A 23,420-nucleotide genomic window follows, 5' to 3' on the forward strand; every position below is an offset into this window, starting at 1 on the left:
AATATATATTGTACACCCATGCCTTACCCGGGACTCGAACCCAGGACCCCTCGCACCGTAAGCCGGTGTGCACCCGACTACGCTACGGAGGTCGGCACATAATCATAAAGAATAACACCTAGTTCAGATGAGTTTAATTTTATTAACAGACAAGGGAATGAACAGTTAAGTTATGGGCCATGAAAAATAAAAGTCAAGTTGTTTTTGCATATATAGCACAAAGTGCCCATGGTATTAAAAGAAAAATTTCCTTTCATAAAGTCTTGTATAAGTGGTAGCTCAGTGTAATTAAAAAAAAAAAAGTGAGTCTGTGTTGGTTAGTGCAATAAACAACCACAAAATACAATGCACCTGGCACCATCTATGGGCAAAAAGTAGCAGAATTGGTCCACTACTGGATTACGGTTTATGAACTGCCGCAAGCCTAGCCACTGTTAGGCTGCTGTCGATAGACAACTGGCTACACACAGCAAACCATTTATAACCCCTCTGCAGCATACTTTAGTCCACTCACAGCAGTTAGACATTTATCTACATTAACTTTACATACGTGTCCATTCAAAAAGTGTTTTTTGTGTTACTGACAACTTCCTTAAACCCTCTTTTCACTGACTCTAACAACCATTACTGGACCCATATACTTTCAGTTTTTAAAAGCAGAACTCGGCCGGTTTTTTCATATCATACCTCATTCTCATATGCTTCTTCTTTTATCCGGATTGGTATGTCGAGCCCATGCACATGGACATATATTTGACGGTCGCCGCCCACTGCCCACATGAAGTGAGGCACTGCCGATAAATGTTTGAACTCCAAACCAAGGTACACGAACTCCCTCCACTTCGTGCCAGTTGTCGATAAGCCAAACACTCGCCCTTCATTGTTGATAGCGAACAGAAGAGAACTCGGCATTTTGCAAGGGCCTGTTACAATATTCTAATCTGGAAGTGTAATTTATTTGAATTCAAACATCGCATATGTGCCAGTAGAAAATTAAATTAAATAATTTTCAAGACGCACACAAATGCCATTACGATGATTACACAAAACATGCAATTTAATTGTTTGCGTCGACATTTTTCATCAGCTGTCAAATCTCAAACATAAAAAGCCAATGTCGTCTGCTGTCAAAGATCCGGCCGTTCTCCTATATCAGCTGCGATTAGCTAAAAATACTGTTTTGTTCGTAGCTTCATAGCAATAAAATACTTTCATGTCTATATCATAATGCTACTGAGTGGTTGCTAACGATTGACGTTTGTACTTGCTGAAACGGTCGATGCAAAAATTGTTCAATACCAAATAAATTGGAAGAGTCAAGATATTCGAATTCATATGATGGAAGGGTAGGTGCAACATTTTCCTTCCCTCTTGGTTTCATATTACTTCAAAAATAATCTGGATTTATTGTACTATAGCGAGCTACGCGAACAGTATTTCTACGTCTCTACCTATTTCTTATCATTTAGAAGTCTATGCTTTCAAATGTTTGTTTATGTTGTGTATTGAGACGATGGGCTGTTGACGTGAAATGAAAATCGCAATTTATCTAATGATTAAACAAGTGTTCCATACCTAATTGGCATTTTAACTAGCCTCTACATAAATAAGTGGATTATGTTAGGGTATGTTAATATTTTTAGTTGTGATTTTCAGCAGCTGTTATATGTTTATCTCTAAGTGTCAAACAATCTGACTTAATAAACATGTGGTTACTAAAATTAACGTACTGTCATAGGTAATGGGCATGTAAAGGTGATGTGATGCAGAAGGCATCTGTGATTGTCAGAGATGGTGGGGTGGGGGGGGGGGGTGCAGAGGGGGAGGTGTGTGGTAAGGTTGGTAAGGCTAGGCGTGTGGTTAGGTTGGTTAGGCTTTTCAAAGTGGTCAAGGAACAGGGGGCTGGGGGTATCTCGGAAACAAGTACTACAGAGGTAGAAGATATCATGAGTTGAGGATCAAAGAGATGGAGGATAACGGAAAGGAGGAAGCACGTTTGTAATTAGTGAAGACAGGACAGGACATGAGTGGAATGGGCTTGGGGAGAACATATTGGAAGTGAGACTAGCAAGGCAACTAAGGAGTAGGCTGTAAATTGTGGGAGAGTGAAGTAGGCAGGAGGACTTCTTGCCATTGGGTGGATCCCCATTTGCAGTTATAACATCAGTTTAAGATCAGTGAGCTGCCTCATTACTTACAAAACAAAATGCAATTAAGAAACAACTCTTTAAAGAACAAATAAAATATATAATATACAAAAAATAAAATCAATAATGCCAAATCTTTCTGTATCTTCCATGAATGTTTGTGTCAATCATTTCACATAGGTACAGATTAACATTTAAATGTTATCTTCAGAGTATCTTTCCTTTGTTTCTTATTCTTTTGGGTATTGTTTACCTGCAACAGCAGTCTAACCAAATGGATGATATGAAATATTTATATATGACAAATATATGTGTGTGTGTGTCTGACAAATATATATTTCTTTAGATTTTTATTTATTATCATCAAATTTTGTATACCTATCATCAGTTTAATATCTTTGTAAACTTGTACTGATTGAAAAAATATATAATTAAGTAGTACAATAAACTAATAAACCATGATATAGTCTATTTTATTGTATTACTTTGAGTCACTCTTTTAGCAAATAAAATAAGTTACAACTTTAATTATTTAAGAAAAGTTGACAAATTCTAAAACAGTTTTGATGAAAATAATATTAACTATTTTGTATGTGCAGTTATTTGTGTGTGCATATTTACAATCATTAAAATTATGTTTTTTTTTTGTTTTGTTTAGATCCCCATACAGAAATGACCGCTCACACTCGGGCAGCCGAAGCGTCAAGTCAAAAGCAAGCAAGCAATGTTATAAGTCTTCAGAGGACTCTGACAGTGGCGATGAGGTGCAGAAGGAAAAAAGAAAATCGCGAGAGAGTAGCTCACCAAGCAGTCCACCTCCCACAAGAAAATCAAAGCACAAAAAAGAAAAGCGCTCTTCATCGACATCCTCAACAACTCATAAGTCGAAACACAAGAAAAAGAAAAAGTGAGTGTAGTTTATTGTATTAAATTACTAAACATTGTTAATAGTGTTCATAAATATGTAAAATCATAAGAAAGGGCAGATCCACATATTTAGACGATTTTGGTGATTGGGCACTGTAACTATATTTGTTCCTGTACCAACAGATGTGAATTTCAATAATAAGGTAGTTTCAACTGCCAGGATTTATGGTAAAGGCCACACTTGCATAAAAGTGTCTACTTTTATCTATTTCACAATTACGCTTTAGTGTGTAGTTACTACTACCTATTAACATTAGAATTGCTGAAAAGCTTTAATCTAACTATGCCATTAATAAACAATGTTAAGAGTAATGTTCATGAAAAAAATTGTAGGTTACTATTAATTACTGTAATAAACATTTATTGTAGCCTATGTATGCACAATAAACAGATGAACAGTAAAACTACCGTAGTTACAGATCAAAGCTGTCGAATAGATGACCCGCAGGTTTCTTGGGACCCTCAAGAAGGATTTTTTTTGCAAGCACATCTTTGTAACTAAAAAAATAAAGACTGTTTACTATCATCATTTTCATCCAATGTCAAATACACACCAAATTGAAACTTTTTAATGATTATGGAAATCAGTTTTACGTAATTTACTATTTGTGTTGTTCTACCAGACAGAGAAATGTGTGGTCCTCGATTTATTTGTATTGGGGTAGCCCTATTTAAAAATAATTTTTTAGTAATGTAAATAACATGATAACCTAATACAATGAAAGGCCATAAATCTTTCATTCTTTGGTTCACCACACACTGTGATCTCGCACCAATCGAGCCACTCACTTTCAGATTTTTTTTTTGTGGGATTCCGGTTTTTTGACTTTTGCTGTCTGTCAGGTCGCATTACTTACTGCACTGTCTGCTTTTGTAGGTCACTCGGAGGTTATCGTTACGTAATGTCGTTTTACGTTTCCGTGCAGTGTTTCCTGTTATCTGATGGGTTACATTTGGCATTCGGACGTTTTTTTTTTACGTGAAAGGAACCGAGCGAAATTTAAGGTTTTTTTGGGCTACACCTACACCAAGTGAAACCTATAAAGTTTGTTTATTTAAATATACCCCGTGCTGCCATTTTCGATGCAATGAACCGACCACCATCCAACTAGATTTAGTACCTACAGCCGTAACTTTACAACCTGTTTTCTCGATGTCATGCGTGGGTTGCTGACATGTGCTGGGTCATTGCATCTGGTAACGACATGCGCAGCATGTCATACCAGTTTCTGGTGTCTCCCAATACAGTGGGGGGGGGGGGGGGGGGGGGGGAACTATTTGAGAAACATGCAATGTTCTATGGGATGAAGTATTAGAAATAGTTTTCCCGCCAGCCAACACCAATGCGTGGCTAGCGATAGCGCTGGTGCGAACGTGCGCGCAGGGGTCGCCGGCCGGAGTCCCCGGGGTCGGGGTCGGGCGAGGACTCGGACGGCTCGGTGAAGCTGCTCCGGAAGCTGCAGCAGGAGCGGCTGCGACGGCTGGAGGAGCGGCGCCGGCAGAAGGAGCTGCTGAAGGCCACCGAGACGCCCGAGGAGAAGCGCCTGCGACGCCTGCTCAAGAAGGAGGCCAAGGAGCGCAAGCGCAAGGAGCGCATGGGCTGGGACAACGACTACCTGCACTACACCAACACCGACAACCCCTTCGGCGACGGCAACCTGCTGGCCACCTTCGTGTGGTCCAAGAAGCTGGACAAGGAGGGCCTGACGGGCGCCAGCCGGGACGAGCTCGAGATACGCAACCGCCAGAAGCAAGAGGAAAACAGGCGCGAGTTGGAAAAGGTCGGTGTCGACTGCTTCGTTTGATTCAGGCGGGTAAATGAAAATACATGTTTCTGTCGCACAATATAGGATGTCCGTGGATTATTTCTGTTGCAATACAAAAGATTTATTTCACAATATACTTACTGGATGTTAAATAACTTTTTTTCTTTACAAATTACAGTTTATACATTAATTTCTCACATATTTCTTACAATATACAGATAAAAATATATAGATTATTTTACACTTATAATGTACAGATAAAAATACATATATTTCTAATAATATAACATGATATTAAAAAAAAAATTTTATTATTCCCTACAACTCATTATATATGACCCAGAACTGAGTGACAAACACCAACAAATGCAGTGTAAAACTGCACCAATTATGAATGAGGACTTGATGTTGGTGGATTAGGGCAAAGCGCAGGAAAGATGAGCAAGTAACACGAGTGTTGGTGTTTGCCTCAAACAACTGAGACCTGGGTTCCACTCCATTGAGAGCTGAACCTTTGCTAAGTTATTAAAATTATTATTTATTAATGCATCTGCTTACATTTTTACTACTGCCATATTGCTTTGAATTACACCAATTTGTTATTCGAAGTTTATGTTGTAATATTGTTTGTTGAAAGATTTTTACAAAGTACCAGTCAATCTGAGAATAATGCTAAAGATATTTTGTTGAATGTAGCCAATGATCTGACTAAAACGTGATTTATATTTCCTAATTTCTGGCTAGGTCTACAATAGCTGTGCCATCAAACTGGTTTGTGGTTCTAGACTAGGCTCTGTAATGTCATAAAAAGGATTTTTCACCATGGCTGTGTGCCTTAGATGATTTAGAGGGTAATGTATCAATAACACACTACCTAAAAAAATAATTTTTTTGTTTGCTTTTTTATGGACTTGGCAGTTTTTATTTTATTTTTGAAATTTTACGTGATCGCCACGTCTTGGCCACAATGACTGGCAAGAGATGCAACAGTCGTAATTCAGGGGAATCAGGGTAGGAATCGACCATGGCCAAAGTGCTGGGAATCGTACCGGCATTTTGTCTGGAGCAATTTTGGAAAAATCTTGGGGGATGAGGGAAGGGAACGGAAACCGAAATGGCCGAGCTAGGGCGGAGCCACTCTGGCCGAGTGGTCGGAGGTGGCCTGGGACTGCTTCCCTTCCCGTCGCAAGCACTGCCGCGAGCATGGTTGTCCCGTTGCCCCCGACTGCTCCATGAGCATGTACTCACCCTCTGACGGCCTGTGGTGACCCGGACGCCAGGTGAAGAAGCGCCGGCAGGAGCGGGAGCTGGAGAGGCAGCAGCGGGAGGACGAGATGGCGCTGATGCAGCGCGGCAAGGAGGCCGCCCAGTTCCAGGAGTGGGAGCGGCAGGAAGACCAGTTCCACCTGGAGCAGGCTCGGCTGCGCTCCCGCATCCGCATCCAGGATGGCCGAGGTGCGCTGCCCCCTGCCCCCTGTCCCCGTCATAGTGCATGTCAGCTCACCAACATTACTGCTGCTTGATACGCCATTTGACACCAATATGTTTTGTTTTTTTAAAAAACTGATAAATGGTTTACTAGCACAGTCCTTTAGAAAACAACGTACTACTTTCTTTTATTCAACAGCATAATTGGTGTGGAATGCGAGCTTAATGCCTCACACAAATATGTTGGAAGTAAGGACACACATTCATCGAACTGACCATAACGATTGATTAGAGACTGTACCGTTTCATGATTATTATTTTTTTTTTACCGCCAGACTGCCCTTCAAACATTCGTGATTGACTTTTTATTAATTTGACACACCTCCGAAAACCTTGTGAACACGTAACTCTTGTGTGTGCGAATTCTGTGCTGTTCGAGTCAGAGAGGAAGAGGGTGTCAACACGGTAGCCAATGAATGAATAGGTCACAGTTTCTTGAGTATTTTATGACAGTGGAGTTGACAGTTGTCAGATATATCGGGAAATCATTTTATGTACAATCCAATTTGACTTACTCGAATAAACACTTTTGAAATTAACTGTTAAAAATATCACTGCTCGTAAACTGGAAATGAAATGTGTTTACTGTCTAGTATAAACCTGTTATGTTGGTAGAATATCAAGAAAAGTAATCATACTCAACAACACAAGAAGTTCTTTGTTTGAGATTCTTATTTGGCTTCTAAAATTGGATTATTTTTGTTTATGTACATCAAAATAAGATTTGATGTTACTGGTAGATTTTTATGTTTCCAACAATCTCTCTGCCAAGTACTTCACTTTAATGTTTTTCTCACCTTTAAGCATGTACTTATATTTAATCGATAACAAGACATTTAATATTTAATAATCCTTCAGCATATCTCTATTTATGGGAGAGAAATTGTATGAAACACTTAAAACCTGAGAACTCACATTTTTACATCTGAAATATAAATATGTATTTGCTGCCTACAAGAAAATTTGTACAAAAATTGGAAAAGAAAAGATAGGAAATATTAAATAAAACTGAAATTTCAATTTTACTTCTCCTTTAAGTGTTAGTTTGGTCTTTTAACTCAATATTTGTGGAGGCACTTTTGTGTCATCTGAAAGGAATCATTTACGGAGCGAGAATCAATGTATCAATTTTTTCTCATTGTTTCTGCCCATGGGTACTGCCACATGTTCACAGCTTGGGGTATGTGACACTTGCCATTGCTGTGTCAAGCTATAAGCCACGTTGCCATAAGGAAGGGACACTTACTTCAGTAATGCACACGACCGGAGTCACAGCACAGTTTCACGTCTCTGCTGCTGACTAGTCAGCTGTCACCAGAGGTTGCAATTTGCAATGATTTTGGACGGAATTGTAACCGAAGGGTGTCAGCATGTAGCGAAAGTCAATAAATAGTAAAGAAGCTGAAGGAGTGTTCACAAAAGTCACGAAAAAGTTCCGAAGCAAACAGTGACGGTTCTGGAAGTCATGAAACTTTGATTTCCAACTGCCTTTTCTTAACTTGCATTTTGTTTTTTTTAATGCCTCACTTCACTTGTAGTCACACATTAAATGTAAATAGGTGGAGACTGATCACTTAAAAGATTTAGCTTTCTAACTTTGTCACATTCCTGCGAATAGTTAATCTTTTTTGTGTTGTGTTTGATTTCGATTAATATTCGTTCATAACAAATGACCTGGTAATATTATAAAATAGTAGTTGACAATTTTTTTTATCAAACGGCCTTTGTAAAGTCTTTACCAGGTATTGTTTGAGCCCTGGAGCGTAAATATTTTAAGAAGGTCTTTAGATGTTGTTCAGAAATATTCCTTCTTAACAGACTGTTGAATGTGTTTACTGTGGCTGCTTCAGCTAAGCCAATCGACCTGTTGGCGAAGTACATCAGCGCGGAGGAGGAAGTGGATGCAGTGGAGATGCATGAACCGTACACGTATCTCAACGGCCTCACGATCAAGGACTTAGAGGACCTCATCGAAGATATCAAGGTATTGCAAAGCTTCATGGATTGCTTATCTTTGAAAGATTTGTGCAATGGGAGTGCATGACTTGATGTAAGCTTTTGGAGATACGCCATTGCTAAGCACATGTCCTATGCCTGTAGAAGAAAACTACAAAAAACACAAATTAAGCAAAAAAATTGCGGTTGTCAACAGGATATATTGATGTATTACATTCCAAGCTAGAATATAGTACAGTACACTCCCGATTATCCGCGAAATTAAGTGGCAGGGCCACCACGGATAGTGAAAATCGCGAATGATCTGCAAAAGAGCCGAAAATGGGAGACAAAAAAAGGAAACAAAAATTTCAACTTAAAAATCTAAAAATTTAAAAATTTATGTACAGTAAAAGTTACAATTAACAGTAAAAATTATTAAATGATGCTAAAATTTTAGTATTTTACTGAATAATTAACATACAATATATTTCAGTGATGTAAACATAAAAGTGCTCGGTACTTACTTCGTAACAAGGATACAGTACATACTGTACGTACTCAGACACTTCATTAGACACTAAAAAAGCACAACTCTCTAAGTTTACAACTTTTTGAAAAAAATCAGTCACTTGTTTTTTTGTTTCTTGCTTTGGAAACATCTTTTCTTAATTCTTTATTGAATTTCCGCAACATAAGTTTTTCAGCCAACTGCGCATCGTCGTCTTGTTCCTCTAAATAGTGAAGCAGTCCGACGATGTGTTGCAAAGCCGCTTCGTGAGTCATCTGCCCCTTCGCTCTGGGCTCGCCTGTATACTGCACACAATACACTCGTCAGTACAGTTCAAATTTGCTGACTTGTAATAAAATACAGATTTACATAAATGTGCTGTATTTTTTTGTAGCATGCGCGGATAATAGGGAGTTTACTGTACTTAGTTTTACTTAAGTCTCACTTAGTAAGTATGATTTTCCATGTAAAACAGATCATTGAGTTTCTTTGTCCCTCAAGAACAGAAACTGTAAGTAGGCTTTTGCGTGTGTATGTGTGTGCGTGTGTGTATATAATTACATAAATGAATAGCACTCCACTTCAAATTAAGCATTTTATTCAATTTATGAATAAAATATATTTTACATGAACACATCCTGACAAGAGCTACTTTCTCAGTGATATTTTGGAGGCATCTTGTAGTGAGCTTTCAACTTTAAACTTAGTCCATTTTTTGGCAGTTCTGACAGCTGACTTAATTATATACTTTGACGTGGTGTCTGCATGCATATTTTGTAGGTGTACAAGGAGTTGGAGCGTGGCAAAAATCTGGATTATTGGAATGACATCACGGTCATTGTAGAAGATGAGCTGCACAAACTACGCAAACTTGAGAAGCAGAGTGCCTACGAAGAAGGTCAGTTCCGGTAATAATGTAGTTATTTAAAGGTTTTTATGCATTGAGAGTTGCAAAAGGCAGGAAAACCTAACAATACTGGCAATAGTCAGGGGATTCAACTAAACAAAAATAGTCTGGAAATCTATATATGATACAAAAAATATGTGAACATGCTAAGCAGAATGTGGGATCTTTAACCTGTTGAATTCCTATGTCATGTCAAGCCACCTTTGGCATTTTTAATTCTTTTTTGAGTTAGGTTCTTCAATCCCTTGAATCATACAACATTTTTCTATGCAACACTATTCAAGTGATTGCAACAGTATGTTAAGAATGACCAAAAAAAAATTACTCTCCAAAAAAAAGCGTTGAAAGAGTTAAATAGGCTATTTGCTATTTAATTCAATTTTATGCTGCACACTTCTATGTCAAAAAGTTTTGACTTAGTTGCTTGTTTACTAGGCCGGTGTGAATTTCTCGATATGGGGTCTATATGATCAGAAATTTTGTTGCGCAAAAGTTTGAAATAAAAATGATAAAATTTACAAACAATTCAAATGGCTGTGATGATATTCTTTCTAAGGTAGTTATGAGTTTCTTTTTGTATTTCAACCCCTCTTTATTTACCCTTAGCAGCAATGGTTAGTTTTATCAAAAATTAATAGTTTCAGATAAAAGTATTTGGATTAAAATTATAAGATTTACAAACATCCAAACAAATTTTATGGTTTGCCTACTAAGGTAGTTATTAATTTCTTTTAGTATTTTACCCTCTTTTTATCCACCCTTTGCAACAATAACTGGTATCAGAAATGGTTTCAGACAAAAGTTTTACATTAAAATTATTAACTTTACAAACAATGTAAACGTATTTGATGGTATACCTACGAAAGGAATTATTTTGTCCTCCAACCCTTATTTTTTCACGACTTACAGTTATGGTTGGTCGTATAAAAAAATGTATTTTGACTAAATATTATGATTTTACTCCTATGAGTTATAATATGTTCAAACAAAAGTGATATTTTTAATATTAGGTGAGTTATAAAGATTTTTCTGTTTTTAAAAAAAAAAACCTTACCCATTTTTACCCCTTTGGTTGGATATTGCTCATTAACGAACTAGACAGTGATTTTCCATTCCTATATTTTATGTATGAGTTTGGAAGTAATTAATGAAAAATTACTGCTGTAATCATGTCTATAAAAATGTAACGCACACACACGTTTGATTTGACAGTTTTGGGGTATATGGACAATGAAACGAAAAACTATATAAAAATCATCCGGAAGTTGCATAGTGATAATGGCTACAATAGGTAGTATTTCTTTCAAATACCTTACAGGAATAATATTTTTACATCTATACCTGCACCTTTCAAGGTTTGGCTGGGTTGGGTTTCTGAGTACATTTAAGGTGCTAGGTAGTATTAAAAATTCCTATCCCACAAATAGAGGTAATGGTTGTCCACTATTCCTAGTCCTTAAATAGAAAGACTTCTGGGAAAGGTAGCTCTTTCTCTGATTGTTACCTGTTGCTGGTCTAGCACAGCCCTTCCTCGACATGACGAGTGGCTAACATGATGCCATGGTGTGTGGTCTTCAGGTACCTCCGCAGTTCAACTGGGGGCATGTGCATATTAAAATAAATGGTTTATTTCACGGAAGGTGGAGGGGAAGGGAAAAAATAAATCCTGTCACTGGAGTCAGTCAAACAAAAAATCAGTTTGCATACAGAATTTCTAACATGCTTTTTAGGTTTTCATTTTAGAAACTAAAATGGTTCCAACAGGCTTATTAGAAACTTAGGTTTACTTTAGGTTAACCAATTTTAAGGAAAATGTTTTCCCACAGTCAACTATCAATTACAACTCACTACGTTAGTACTCAGGTATCGCACTTTATTACTTTGTGTGCAATAATCACAGTTTCTTACTAATTAATTTTATAATTATTGCGTTACTATTGAAATATTTCCAGATACAGAGTGATCATGCTTTTCTAATATATTATTGTTTTATTACTGTTAAAGTTATCACATTTTTTATTGTTAGTTCAGTCTCAATTGTGTGTTTCTTACTCTTAATATCATTTTGTAACCTCAAAACTATCAAAACTGAAGGGGAAAAAAATAATCTTCTAGGAGAGGGTTTGTGGGTTCAAGGGCTGCATGTTTTGTTTTGTTTGGCGCAGCGGTTGGCCGTCGGGAAGGCATCCACCAGTCCGTCGCGAAGGACGTGGCGGCTGTGTTCAAAGGGAAAACCGCAGCGCAGCTTGAAGCGATGCAGCTGAAGATTGAAACGAAAATCAATGGCAAACCTGAAGGCGTGGACATCGGTTACTGGGAGTCTCTTCTCTCGCAACTCAAAGGTACCGCGGGCTGTTTCACCAGCGCTGGTCGCGCAGCGGACGGGGTTTACATCGCACTGTCATATACACCAAGACATAAGAATGGGTTGGGCACAGCCTGGATTCGTGCTCATAAAATGAGTCGTGGCAGAGGTATCAGGAATGTCACTAATATTTTACAGCATGAGGTTGATACCTTGGCACTTTTGACCTTCAAAGTTCCCACTGTTATCTTATACAAATAAAAACTTAAAAATTGAGTTTTGCCACTGCAGAAGAAAAGCAGTCTTTTAGAAATAAAGCCTACAATAAGTAAAAGTAAAGAATGTGGCAATAGACATGATCACCTGGGTGTAAGAATGAAGAGGGTAAGGGTGGGGGGACCTTCTCTGACAAAAAAAGAGAGAAAAGAAAAGGGACTCTGTGACGAACTCCATCAGCATTCTCTTTTTCTCTCTCTTTCTCTCTAACTTACCTCATGCACTTCATGCAATTCATGCATCCCATTTTTCAAACCTGTGCCAGTTCAGGAGGCAGTTAAAATGGCATAAGTGACACAGTTTAAACACAAAACGTGTAGTTGTTCAGTAAGGTAGTTGACAGTACTCGAAAGGGCTTAGAAGAAGTACAAAACAACCGTACAGCAGGGCATACGTGGAGATTTGCCAATAAAATTAAAATGGTTATAAATAATAAAAAATTTTGTAAATTATTTTTTTTTCTCATAGTTAAATTTCTAACAAGTTTTATTCTATGTATTTATTTTTCTATGATGCACCGTTTATGAGATATTTGTGCTGAGAAAGTCGTGAAAATGTAACATATGTAAAATGAGAGCCTATTTTGTAGAAATTAGTGTAAACTGTAAAGGATGAAAAAATTTCGAAAATTCGGTTTCAGCTTCAAAGCATCAAACATTGTGATTTTTTTTTCCTCGAAGTTTATTGCATTTGCAAATTTTCCATCTTAATTTGGTGCGATGGCCCCAAGCATGCCAGATTAAATGATTACTGTCATTTTCTTATCCATTCGTCCATGTATGGGAAAGGGTAAATCTTTTTTTTGCACTTGTATCTGTAATAGTAAAATCGATGACTGTACATATGAATGTCTTCACTACATAGTATAAAACAAAGTCGCTTCCCGCTGTCTGTCTGTCCCTATATATGCTTAGATCTTTAAAACTACGCAATGGATTTTGATGCTTGTTTTTTTTTAATAGATAGAGTGATTCAAGAGGAAGGTTTATATGTACAGTAGAACCCTGTTATAATGTACCTGCATATAATGTTTTCCTGCTTATAATGTCATATTTTTAAAGTCCCAATATTTCCCCCATAAGGACAATGTTTTTATTTCCTGCATATAACGTTCATAAATAGTGTAATTTCCTGCTTATAATGTTTGCTTTATAACATTCAATAAATGGGGAAAAAATGTTTTAAAACCCAATTATTCCAACACTTACGATAAAAAGTTTCCTATGTATGTTTATGTTTACAATCACTGCCATACAATACATGAAGTTTGTTAAAATACAATTTTATGCAATATACTGAAGGTACACAATGTTCATAGTTACGTGTCAGTTGGTACCCTTAGTCAACTCTTCTCTTCCTTGCCATTCCAGTGGGTATTCAGATGCACGTACATAGTCCTACGATATTTAAGTTGCCAACCATTGAGCGAGGGCATAACTAAAAGTGTTTTATATTGCTTACAAATAATTTTTTTTTTTCATTCATACGCAGGAATCCCAAAATTAAACATTTTCCGGTGGCGAAGGAGTAGACGTTCTCACTCTTAATGTTGTCATCATGAATCGTGAGACAATTTTACAAAAAATGTGGCAGTGTATCTTTAAAGACAAACAAAATTTAACCAGGGAACAAGACAAAGTTGAAAAATTGTTGGCTTGTTTCAGAAAATTCATGTACCAAGTATACTATCTTTGGTTTTAACATTAAAGTTGTTTACATAGCTTGGTGAGTCCATTGGTACAAAGCTCGAACATTGTTAAGTGCTAAATTGAGATTTCCTGCTTATAACGTTTTCCTGCTTATAATGTTTTTTTCTTGTGCTCCCTTGAAAAACATTATAACAGGGTTCTACTGTATAATACATGCATAACATAGTAGAGAAACACTGATAATTTTAGAGGTGTCTAATGTAATGTCGTAAATAAACACTTTTTTTTTTGCGCTTACATTGCAAACGCTGGCTGAATCATACTAGTTATATCAAAATAATGTACTACAGTATTGTACACCTTAAAAAGGTCTACAAAAAAAGTCCGTGGTGGTATATGTCTATCTCTTAGGGAAAAGGGATAACCCACAATAACCATTTTTTATCCTTTACTTTTTACGAGGAATAATGCGGTACCGGAGAAGATTTACTGATTCCCCGAATTCCTCTTAACACCATCGGTCTTACCGTTCCAATTCAAACGCCTACAGTTTCCGGTAAAGATATCTTTTGCGACGGCCATTAATAAATTTGCAGGGTCGAACTCTTTCAACGTTGCAGGCTTAGGTTTGAGCGTCGAGTGTTTCTCACGCGGCCAGATACAAGTCACCCTTTCAGGAGTGACCTCTGAAGAAAACGTGTTTGTATTGTTTGAATGACACACGAAGACATGCTGTGGTATGTTCGGCATGAGCGAAGGCGGGGCGGGTCGCCAGTGAAGCGCGGGTGGGCGGAGGCCTGTGAGCTGGGAGTGGGCGTGGCACGGCTGCGTGTTGCAGCGCACATGGCCCGCGCCCGGCTGCGCGATAGGCACCAGGAGAACCTGCGGCGCAAGCTGGAGGTGCTGAAGGCTCAGCAGGGCGTGGCGGCCTCCGCCCGGCTCCCGGGAGACGCCCCGAGGGAGGAGGGCCAGGCGGCGGGGCAGAGCGACGAGGTCGCATCCACCTCCAGCGAGGAGGAGGAGGGGTGCGTCTCACTCGTCCTCCATTGTTTATGACCAGGGGCGCAACAACTAAATTTCTAAAGGGGGGGGCAATATACCTTTTTATAAAGAATGATCGATTCCCCCTATTGGAGCGGTGGTGGTGGGGGGGGGGGGGGGTCCGGGGGTCCTCCCCCGGGAAAATTTGTATTTCAAGGTGGAAAATGGTGCTATTTAAGCAGTTTTATTATCTAAAAATTGATTACACAACACTTTCTTTGCCCCCGTTTTCCCCCACTTCAAGGTTTCAGAGGGGGGGCAAAGTACCCTTGTTGTTGCGCCCCTGTTTGTGACAACGATTGGGTGGCTATTAACAGGGGGGGGGGGGGGAAGAAAAAAAAAACACACACACACACACACATTGAATTTAGCAGTAACTTGGATAATCTGGAACTTTCAGGGATTTTTTTAATTATTTTTTTAAGATAATTTGTCCAATTTTCTTGAATCCAAATTACAAAGAGTACCTTGAATATAGGTACCACTTGAAACCACTCCTCAGATCTTAATCTAAACCTGAAGGATCAAAATTTAAAAAAAAAAAAAATATAGTATCTATGGTGATAAAATCTTCAACCCTTTTAAATGTTCATTTCACGAACCAAGGTTTTTGCCTGAATAAATACATACCCTAATTTTATTTATATTGTTAATTGGGGTATTTGTGATGGAAAAAAAATTAAATAGACCTAGTAAACTCCTCCAGAGTAGTCAGTGAAGAATTTCTGAATTTTCTGCATTCCTCCAATGTCTTTCCTTTTTTGAATCGCAAGTCTCTAATAATAGAGATTCACTTGCATTGGAGGGTTCATGGATTTAACCACCCCATCTCTAGTTTTTAAAATTTGAATTGTAATGGTGGTAACTAAGACAGCACTGGTGGCATAATGCAATGTAATTGATGTCTTGAACTGTCCATAGCAATGTTGAGCATTTGAGGGCCAACAGAGTCAAATAAGTTGGACAGAAAATATTACAAAATCAAAATAGGTAGTTCAATAGCAGTACAGGAGCGCTTACTGCTCCAATTTGACACCAATTATGGTTTTTCTCATCCATTCCAGTTTTCTGTTTCAACGTGATCTGAAAGTTAAAACAGTTAATGGAATGTGGCCGGTTAATTAGTTATTGCGTACAAACTAAGGAAGAAGTGTGTAAAGGGAGACTAATTGAAAATTTCCACTTAAAATATGTTTTTTCTGAAATTTTATGTGTTGTCATCTAGAATAATTGCAAGTCAGGCTATGTTAAGTTGAAACAGATTACTGTGGGAAGCCGATTTCAAGATGTTTAGATTCACTGGAATGAACTCACTATAGTGTAACTGGTTCACACTTAAATGAAAATTTTCCTGAGTCCTGCTTCAGATAAATTTTGTGATACGCTTAATAGTATCGTCATTAGCCTAGTGACCTGTAGGTATGCGCAGAGTTAAGAAGTGTTTTTTGCCTTTTGGAAAAATAAAAGTGTCACCTTCATGTAAATCTTATTATATTGCAAAGGAATATAAGCATATTTTAGTAACCATTAATTTATTCCAATCAAAATCAAACTACTTTTCTTGATATCTGATTAGTAGAGAAAGATTTTATGGTTTTATTTTTAGTACAATTTCATTTTTAAAACAAGAGGATTTTGGTGTTATTTTTTTTATTTTTATAAAATTGTAATACTTATTCCACCAATATAATGGTAAATTTTATATACCACATATTTAAGCTTAAATAATTTGTAATAAATTGGTCTAAAAAAAACAGGTAGTGAGCATTTGTGGTTTAATGGTGATTCAATAAGATATGCACAAAAAATTTAATTAATTTTTCTGGTCCCTGCATTTTGGTACAATTATTTGTGTGGAAAAAACAATCCTTGAATTTCAAACATTAAAAGATAATTTTTTTTTATGATTTTAATAAAGTTTTTGAAATGCTACTTAATTCCATGAAATAACTTGCATTTCAGTGCTGTGTCGTGTATTATGAACTTGTATTTTTTTTGTTATGTGGTGTTTTTGACGTACTTTTCAGTTTTATCGCAATTCACCACATAATCTTGTCTCCACTGATTAGCCGGCGACCCAAGTGGGGTACGTAGTATATACCAGTGTGTGAAATTGTAACCTTTGCTCATCACTTTCAGCCAAAGGTTACGAAGTGCGCCACTCTGCTAATTTTTTAAAAATTTTTTTAACAATAAATAAAACTAATAATAGTAAAACAAATTTAAAAAAAAAAATCAATACAAAACTTTCTGAAGCTGACTAACAGGGATGGCTTTCGGCCCGCCTCTAATGGCCAGTTGAAATATTTGAAAATTTCAAACAAAACTAAATTAAACATAAAAGAAAATACCATTGAATGAATAACAAGTTCCGGGCTCACGAAGCTGAAATGAAAATAAGTAATCTAGGGGTAGCAGAATGAGTGTGTAGATGTTTTCCTCTCGCTCCCGGAACGAGAGGCCACGGTGTGTGCGGCAGGGAGGAGTGGTGAGGTGGGATGCGGTGTGTGCGGCAGGGAGGAGTGGTGAGGTGGGATGCGGTGTGTGCGGCAGGGAGGAGTGGTGAGGTGGGATGCGGTGTGTGCGGCAGGGAGGAGTGGTGAGGTGGGATGCGGTGTGTGCGGCAGGGAGGAGTGGTGAGGTGGGATGCGGTGTGTGCGGCAGGGAGGAGTGGTGAGGTGGGATGCGGTGTGTGCGGCAGGGAGGAGTGGTGAGGTGGGATGCGGTGTGTGCGGCAGGGAGGAGTGGTGAGGTGGGATGCGGTGTGTGCGGCAGGGAGGAGTGGTGAGGTGGGATGCGGTGTGTGCGGCAGGGAGGAGTGGTGAGGTGGGATGCGGTGTGTGCGGCAGGGAGGAGTGGTGAGGTGGGATGCGGTGTGTGCAGCAGGGAGGAGTGGTGAGGTGGGATGCGGTGTGTGCGGCAGGGAGGAGTGGTGAGGTGGGATGCGGTGTGTGCGGCAGGGAGGGGGAGGAGGAGGAGGAGGAGGAGAGCCAGGGGGACCAGGCGGCCCGGGCCATGCTGACGGAGAGCTTCGCGGACTACGAGTCGGGGGGCTACAGCCCGCAGTACCTGGCGTCCTCGCAGCTGGACCCTGGCACGCTCATCACCGCGGAGGAGGACGACCTGCAGCGGCTGGAGTTCGCCCGGAAGCAAGTGCAGGGCACGGGCAGCCGCGTCGAGGCGAGTACCAGGCGCGCCAACCGCCTGGCGCTTGTAGTTACTGTCGCGTGTCTCGCGCTTCGATCGCAGTGCACCCACCATCGCCAGGGTTATACTGCTTGGCCTTTCAAAATTAAAACCTTTGTATACCATCTTTAATCGTATAGTAAGGTTTACAATTATTATTATTTTTTTAATTGTGCTATTCGTTGATATTTTTTTTAGATCATAAAATAGTGTCTATTGACAGTATTATTACAGTTGTAGTCATTCTAAAAAAAAAAATAATAATTCAATGCTAAACGTCAATTATTATTTCACAGGAGAAACTATTTGTAGCAGTTTGTCACTTTTAATAATTATGTGATACTAAATTGTGTGCTATATTTAATTATGTGCTGTGCTCAAAACAGAGACAAAAAATTTTTTTATATTAAATTATTTAAAAAAAATTTATCGGCGTAAATGGTTGAATCTAAGATGGTGTCATTTAGTTACATCTCTTTAAAATTGAAAATTGAACATTATCAGAACAAGAGAAAAAAATTTTTAAAGTTATTATTCCAAATTTTCTTTTAAAAAAATAAAATGTTTCAGATGCATTAAAAAAAACTGTCGTGTATATCTGGCAATGGCAGCGTAAAACTCAAACAAGGACACCGCTAGTGGCAGATATTGTGCATTGCACACTGAGATGCGAGGACGAGAGATGCAGTCGGAGCTGTGTCATGATTAGTCGCTTGTGCTGCAGAATGTGGTGGCGGCGGAGGAGCAAGCCCTGCTGCGTGAAGCGAAGAAAGGGATGACGGGAGAAGAAGCAGAGTTCTCAGTGGAGCAGGCACTGGACAACCAGGTGTACTTGTGGTCCGACAAGTACCGACCTCGCAAGCCGCGGTACTTCAACAGGTGAGGGTACTTAGTGTTTGAGGATGAGAGTACGTACGAAGAAAAAAAAATATTTATTTTTAATTGCAAGAAAACAGAAATGACAAAGAGATTGGTCCATACTGAAACTAATTCCTGGTAGCATAATGTCTGATGACATGGACTTCTAAACAATCACTGACGTTTGCAAAGTGGTGCCATATTTAAACTTACAGGAACATACCATTTTTTTTTGCTAGTTTTTGCACATTAATCACTTTATAAAAATACATCATTTACTGTAGTTCAAGTATATTTTATAAAATGATTTTGTATTCTTATAACACTATGCAATTAAACAGTTTATACTTTGTGAGATATTTCCAAATGCAAATTTTTTTTTTTGTTAAATGTTGTTAATAGTTAAATATTTTAAGCTATCATCACTTAAGCTTAAGTTTGGTTCCATTCTTGGCAATATGTGGAATGACGAAACATATTAAGTAAATCTTGTGGCTGTGATGTACGTTACACCTACTAGCATTGTTGGAATTAAAAAGTTGCATTTTGTTTAAGAAAAAGGTATATTAAGAAATTTTAAAAAAAATTTACAAAGTAATTTCTGTATAAAATACACTTAAGTAAATCTCCTTCTTTTAGTTAAGTGTCCAAATGGCTTTGTTTTTGTTGGTTAAAAGTATGAAAACAATTTTTTGTGTATTTACAACTAAGCATTAATTTTTTTATTTCATGTGTATGGCCGCTAAGTTATATACCCTCTTTTATCACATAATCGTCGCACTCGCGTAATTGTCGCACCCATATTTTAGGGTGTCAAAATTTGGATAAAAAAAATTCTCTTGCGTAAACGTCGCATGATGTTTTTGGTCCCGCTATTAGATACCGAGCACTTTGTGTAAGTATCTTTTCCGTATAAAACAATGTATTTTAAAGTAGAAATCTAATATTTATTTAGAAATTACCACCTACTTATTTAAATAACGGAAATATGAAGCTGTCTGATGTGTAAATTTTCTTTTAAATGTTATAACCTTCATTGTTTGTCTGCATCGCTGCAGTGTACCACTTACAAAAATGTAGCCAGCGCTCGTTCAATCATTACTGTTTGGTTATGTCGCTTCCCGTATAGAGCGCGCAAACGTAGTTGAATATTGATATCTCACCGATTGCGTGCAACGCGCGTGCTCTATCCGGCACCAAATTAACTACATTTGATATCCCGCACACTCGTGGTGTTTACTACGGTAGTTAGGCGTTCATTCGGCTTGCATTTGGATCACAGATTTTGTTTTTCTATTTAAAGTTAAAGAAAGGTTTTTGTTGCATGACTTATTAAATTAAATTGTTTGGCGTGCTCTTTTATACTTCACTTTGTAAATAAATGTACTTTCCATGAATGGGTTTTGTTTTTATGAATACTTTATCTAACAAAAAATACTTTTTTTCCGCATAATCGTCGCACCCCTACTTTTCAAACTTGATTTTAGATTAAAATGTGCGACGATTATGCGAGAAAACACGTACTGTTAGTTAACATTTAATTTGCTTTTCTTTCAAGATTGAAATATTTAATCCTTGGTAACGTTTGAATGGTTGCAGAGTTCACACCGGGTTCGAGTGGAACAAGTATAATCAGACTCATTACGACATGGACAACCCTCCGCCCAAGATTGTGCAAGGTTACAAGTTCAACATTTTCTACCCAGATCTTATAGACAAAGGAACCACACCGGAATACTTCTTGGTAAGTTTCACGAAGTTCTTGCCGTTGGTCGATTGTTAGCTGTTTTTATTTTCCTTCAGATGAACCTCAACATTTCTAAATCTATTACGTCTATTAGTTACTGTCACTTACTGCAGAGAGACATCTATTCAATTGTCAGATGGTGTAATACTAATTTAGTTGAACTCAACTACAATAAGACAACTACCATAACTTAAACTAGAAAATACCATCCTATTATTTTCAATTACAAAATGTTATATCAAACTATAAAGAAAGCTAATGTTATTAGAGATCTTGGAATTTTGCTAGACTCTAAATTACTATTTCATTATCATATTCAATCTTTGTTATCTAATGTGAATACCTAGAACTCTTGCTCTCATTAAATTTATTACATTCAATGCTTCTAATGTTGATTCCTGTCTCAGTCTTTATATATCATTAATTAGAACTGAGCTCAAATATGGATTCATTATATGGAATACTATTAGCAAAACTGATTGTGACAAAATTGAAAAGAAAATCTAAATAAATAATTTAATTAAGATTATAAGTCAAAATAGGAATTTTAATAATAATGTAGATTTACACTCTCATCTTGACACCCTGTCGTCTAGAAGATATATTTTAGAAGCTTTATTTGTAAAGAAATCTTATGAAAATAATCTAACCTGTAATCATTTTCTTGAAAATACAGGTATTAAAATGCCATTTTTAACTGTCAATATCAACCTTTGTTATGTTTATTAAATAAATCAAATGATATAGTTTATGGGATAGTCAAAAATTTTAATAAGTAAAACATTTTAATTCCTTTAATAAATATAATATTATCTATTAAGAAAATAATAAATAATAGATAACATTAATTCTCTATTCTTGCTACTTTTTATTTTTTATCTGGCCTACTTTGCCTTATTTTATTTGCTTTGTTTTAATTTTGTGTGTTTTTCTAACTGACCATTTTTGTTGTATGTAACCTTGTTTGTATAGTATGGTTTTGTTTTGACTATGTGTATCAATATTGTGCCTATCAATTAAGGCTAAACATTTGCTGTTTGTAGGGATGGTATAATTATGAAATAAATAAAAAAATATTGATACGGCTTGAAGGTCCATGTAGCATGTATTAATTTTAAATTCTCCTGGTGCTGGGATTTGTTCTCTCTCTCTCTCTCTCTCTCTCTCTCTCTCTTTTTTTTTGCATGCGATATGTTTAATATTGCAAATCAGCCATCGTAACTGAATGTGTGATTTCAGACGCCCTGCCCTGACAACCGTGACTTTGCCATCTTGCGGTTTCACGCCGGACCTCCCTACGAAGACATTGCTTTCAAGATCGTGAACCGGGAGTGGGAATACTCTTACAAGAGAGGTTTCCGTTGCCAGTTCCACAACAACATCTTCCAGTTGTGGTTCCACTTCAAGCGATACCGCTACCGTCGCTGAAGACTCTCCGTAGTGGTAGTGCTGCAAAATAAACCTACTGTACAGGCACAGAAAACTGTTGTCTGGCTACCGAGAAGCATTTACTGTTTCCTCCGGGAATGTTGGCGATTAGGTCAGAGGCTGGGATGTGGGTGCAGCAGTGATATTATTTCTTTCATGCATTTGAAGAGGCTTAATAAATTTGGGCAAAATAACTATAAATATACATAGTCATATCGTGAAAAGAGATTGAATATCCTAATGGTCAGTGTAATGCAGTATGTGTGTTAATGGAGTTGACATAGAATATAAATTTTTGCACCTAAATTACTTCCAAATATGAATAATTTGATATTACAGTATAATTGATATAATTGTGCATGATTAGTGCTATGACTCATGTTGAGCACTTTGTGAGATTGCTCATCATACCACATAGAGTGATATCATTTTCAAAAATATGGCATTTTAGAAATCAGTTATTAATAATTTATTTAAGATTCAATTCTTTCATTAATATTCAATTTCATGAGCTTCCATATTCTTTTAAATTATAATTATGATTAAGGTCCTGCTTTTGGATTTCAATATTTCACCACCCTAACTCAAGCTTCACAAATTGAACACCCCTTCCCAAAAAAACTTAAATGTGTTTGATATGATGTAGTTAGATAAAAAATGTCAGATTTTGGAGAAATAATGTTTCCAAGTTATCATTAGGTACACTGTCCCACAGACAACATTCAATTGTGAAATCCATTAAAACATGGATATTATGAGCATTGTTAGATGTTCATTCATAAATGAAGTTAAAATCAAAGCATACCAATTTTTTTTTTTATATAAACTATTTAAACCTCTTTAGAAACTTACAGAACTTTACTTTATATGTGACTACAGTAGTATTTTATTCTTTTCTGTGTACCAAAAAAAAAAATTGTACTCCAGTTTTTGGTCTTGTGTGAAAGTGGACCATATCTCATTTAATTGTTATAATTACATAATTTTACTTGTAATCAAATATACTGCTTAAAAAAATGCTGCATTTTTATAAAAGAGGTACTGAAAGCTCTAGTAGTTGTGCTGCTAGCAGCCTTGTATATTGGGTGTGTAAATAATTTTGATACCAATCACAGGGAAGACATTTGTGTGAGAATGTTTTGTGGACTTGCGTAAATGTTTCAGAATTATGTGTATTAAAATGGTTTGTTAATTACTGTAAACATATTTGTATTTACAAAATATCGTAGTCTATAAATTTTCTTTTGTA

The 23,420-nt window shown here is 37.2% G+C and overlaps 2 protein-coding genes across 3 annotated transcripts in view; one reads left to right on the forward strand and one right to left on the reverse strand.

Annotated features, from left to right (window-relative positions):
• Nucleotides 1–1,108, reverse strand: part of LOC134542467 (tectonin beta-propeller repeat-containing protein) — a 41,009-nt gene extending 39,901 nt beyond the window's left edge. For both annotated transcript variants that reach the window (XM_063386771.1, XM_063386770.1), the window contains exon 1: nt 688–1,108. In XM_063386771.1, coding sequence (XP_063242841.1) covers nt 688–912 — 225 coding nt within the window. In that variant the 5' untranslated portion in view covers nt 913–1,108. The remainder of the gene's footprint in view (nt 1–687) is intronic.
• Nucleotides 1,109–1,493: 385 nt separating this feature from the next.
• Nucleotides 1,494–23,373, forward strand: LOC134542468 (splicing factor Cactin). Its single transcript, XM_063386773.1, has 12 exons — nt 1,494–1,625; nt 2,806–3,054; nt 4,459–4,855; nt 6,121–6,295; nt 8,179–8,312; nt 9,555–9,672; nt 11,847–12,023; nt 14,750–14,936; nt 17,913–18,132; nt 18,863–19,017; nt 20,596–20,740; nt 21,983–23,373. Exons 1-12 carry the CDS (start codon nt 1,618–1,620, stop codon nt 22,169–22,171), a joined length of 2,154 nt encoding a protein of 717 aa, XP_063242843.1. The 5' UTR covers nt 1,494–1,617; the 3' UTR covers nt 22,172–23,373.
• Nucleotides 23,374–23,420: the final 47 nt, after the last annotated feature.

The sequence above is a fragment of the Bacillus rossius genome, assembly GCF_032445375.1.
Source record: "Bacillus rossius redtenbacheri isolate Brsri chromosome 4 unlocalized genomic scaffold, Brsri_v3 Brsri_v3_scf4_2, whole genome shotgun sequence".
NCBI lineage: Eukaryota > Metazoa > Arthropoda > Insecta > Phasmatodea > Bacillidae > Bacillus > Bacillus rossius.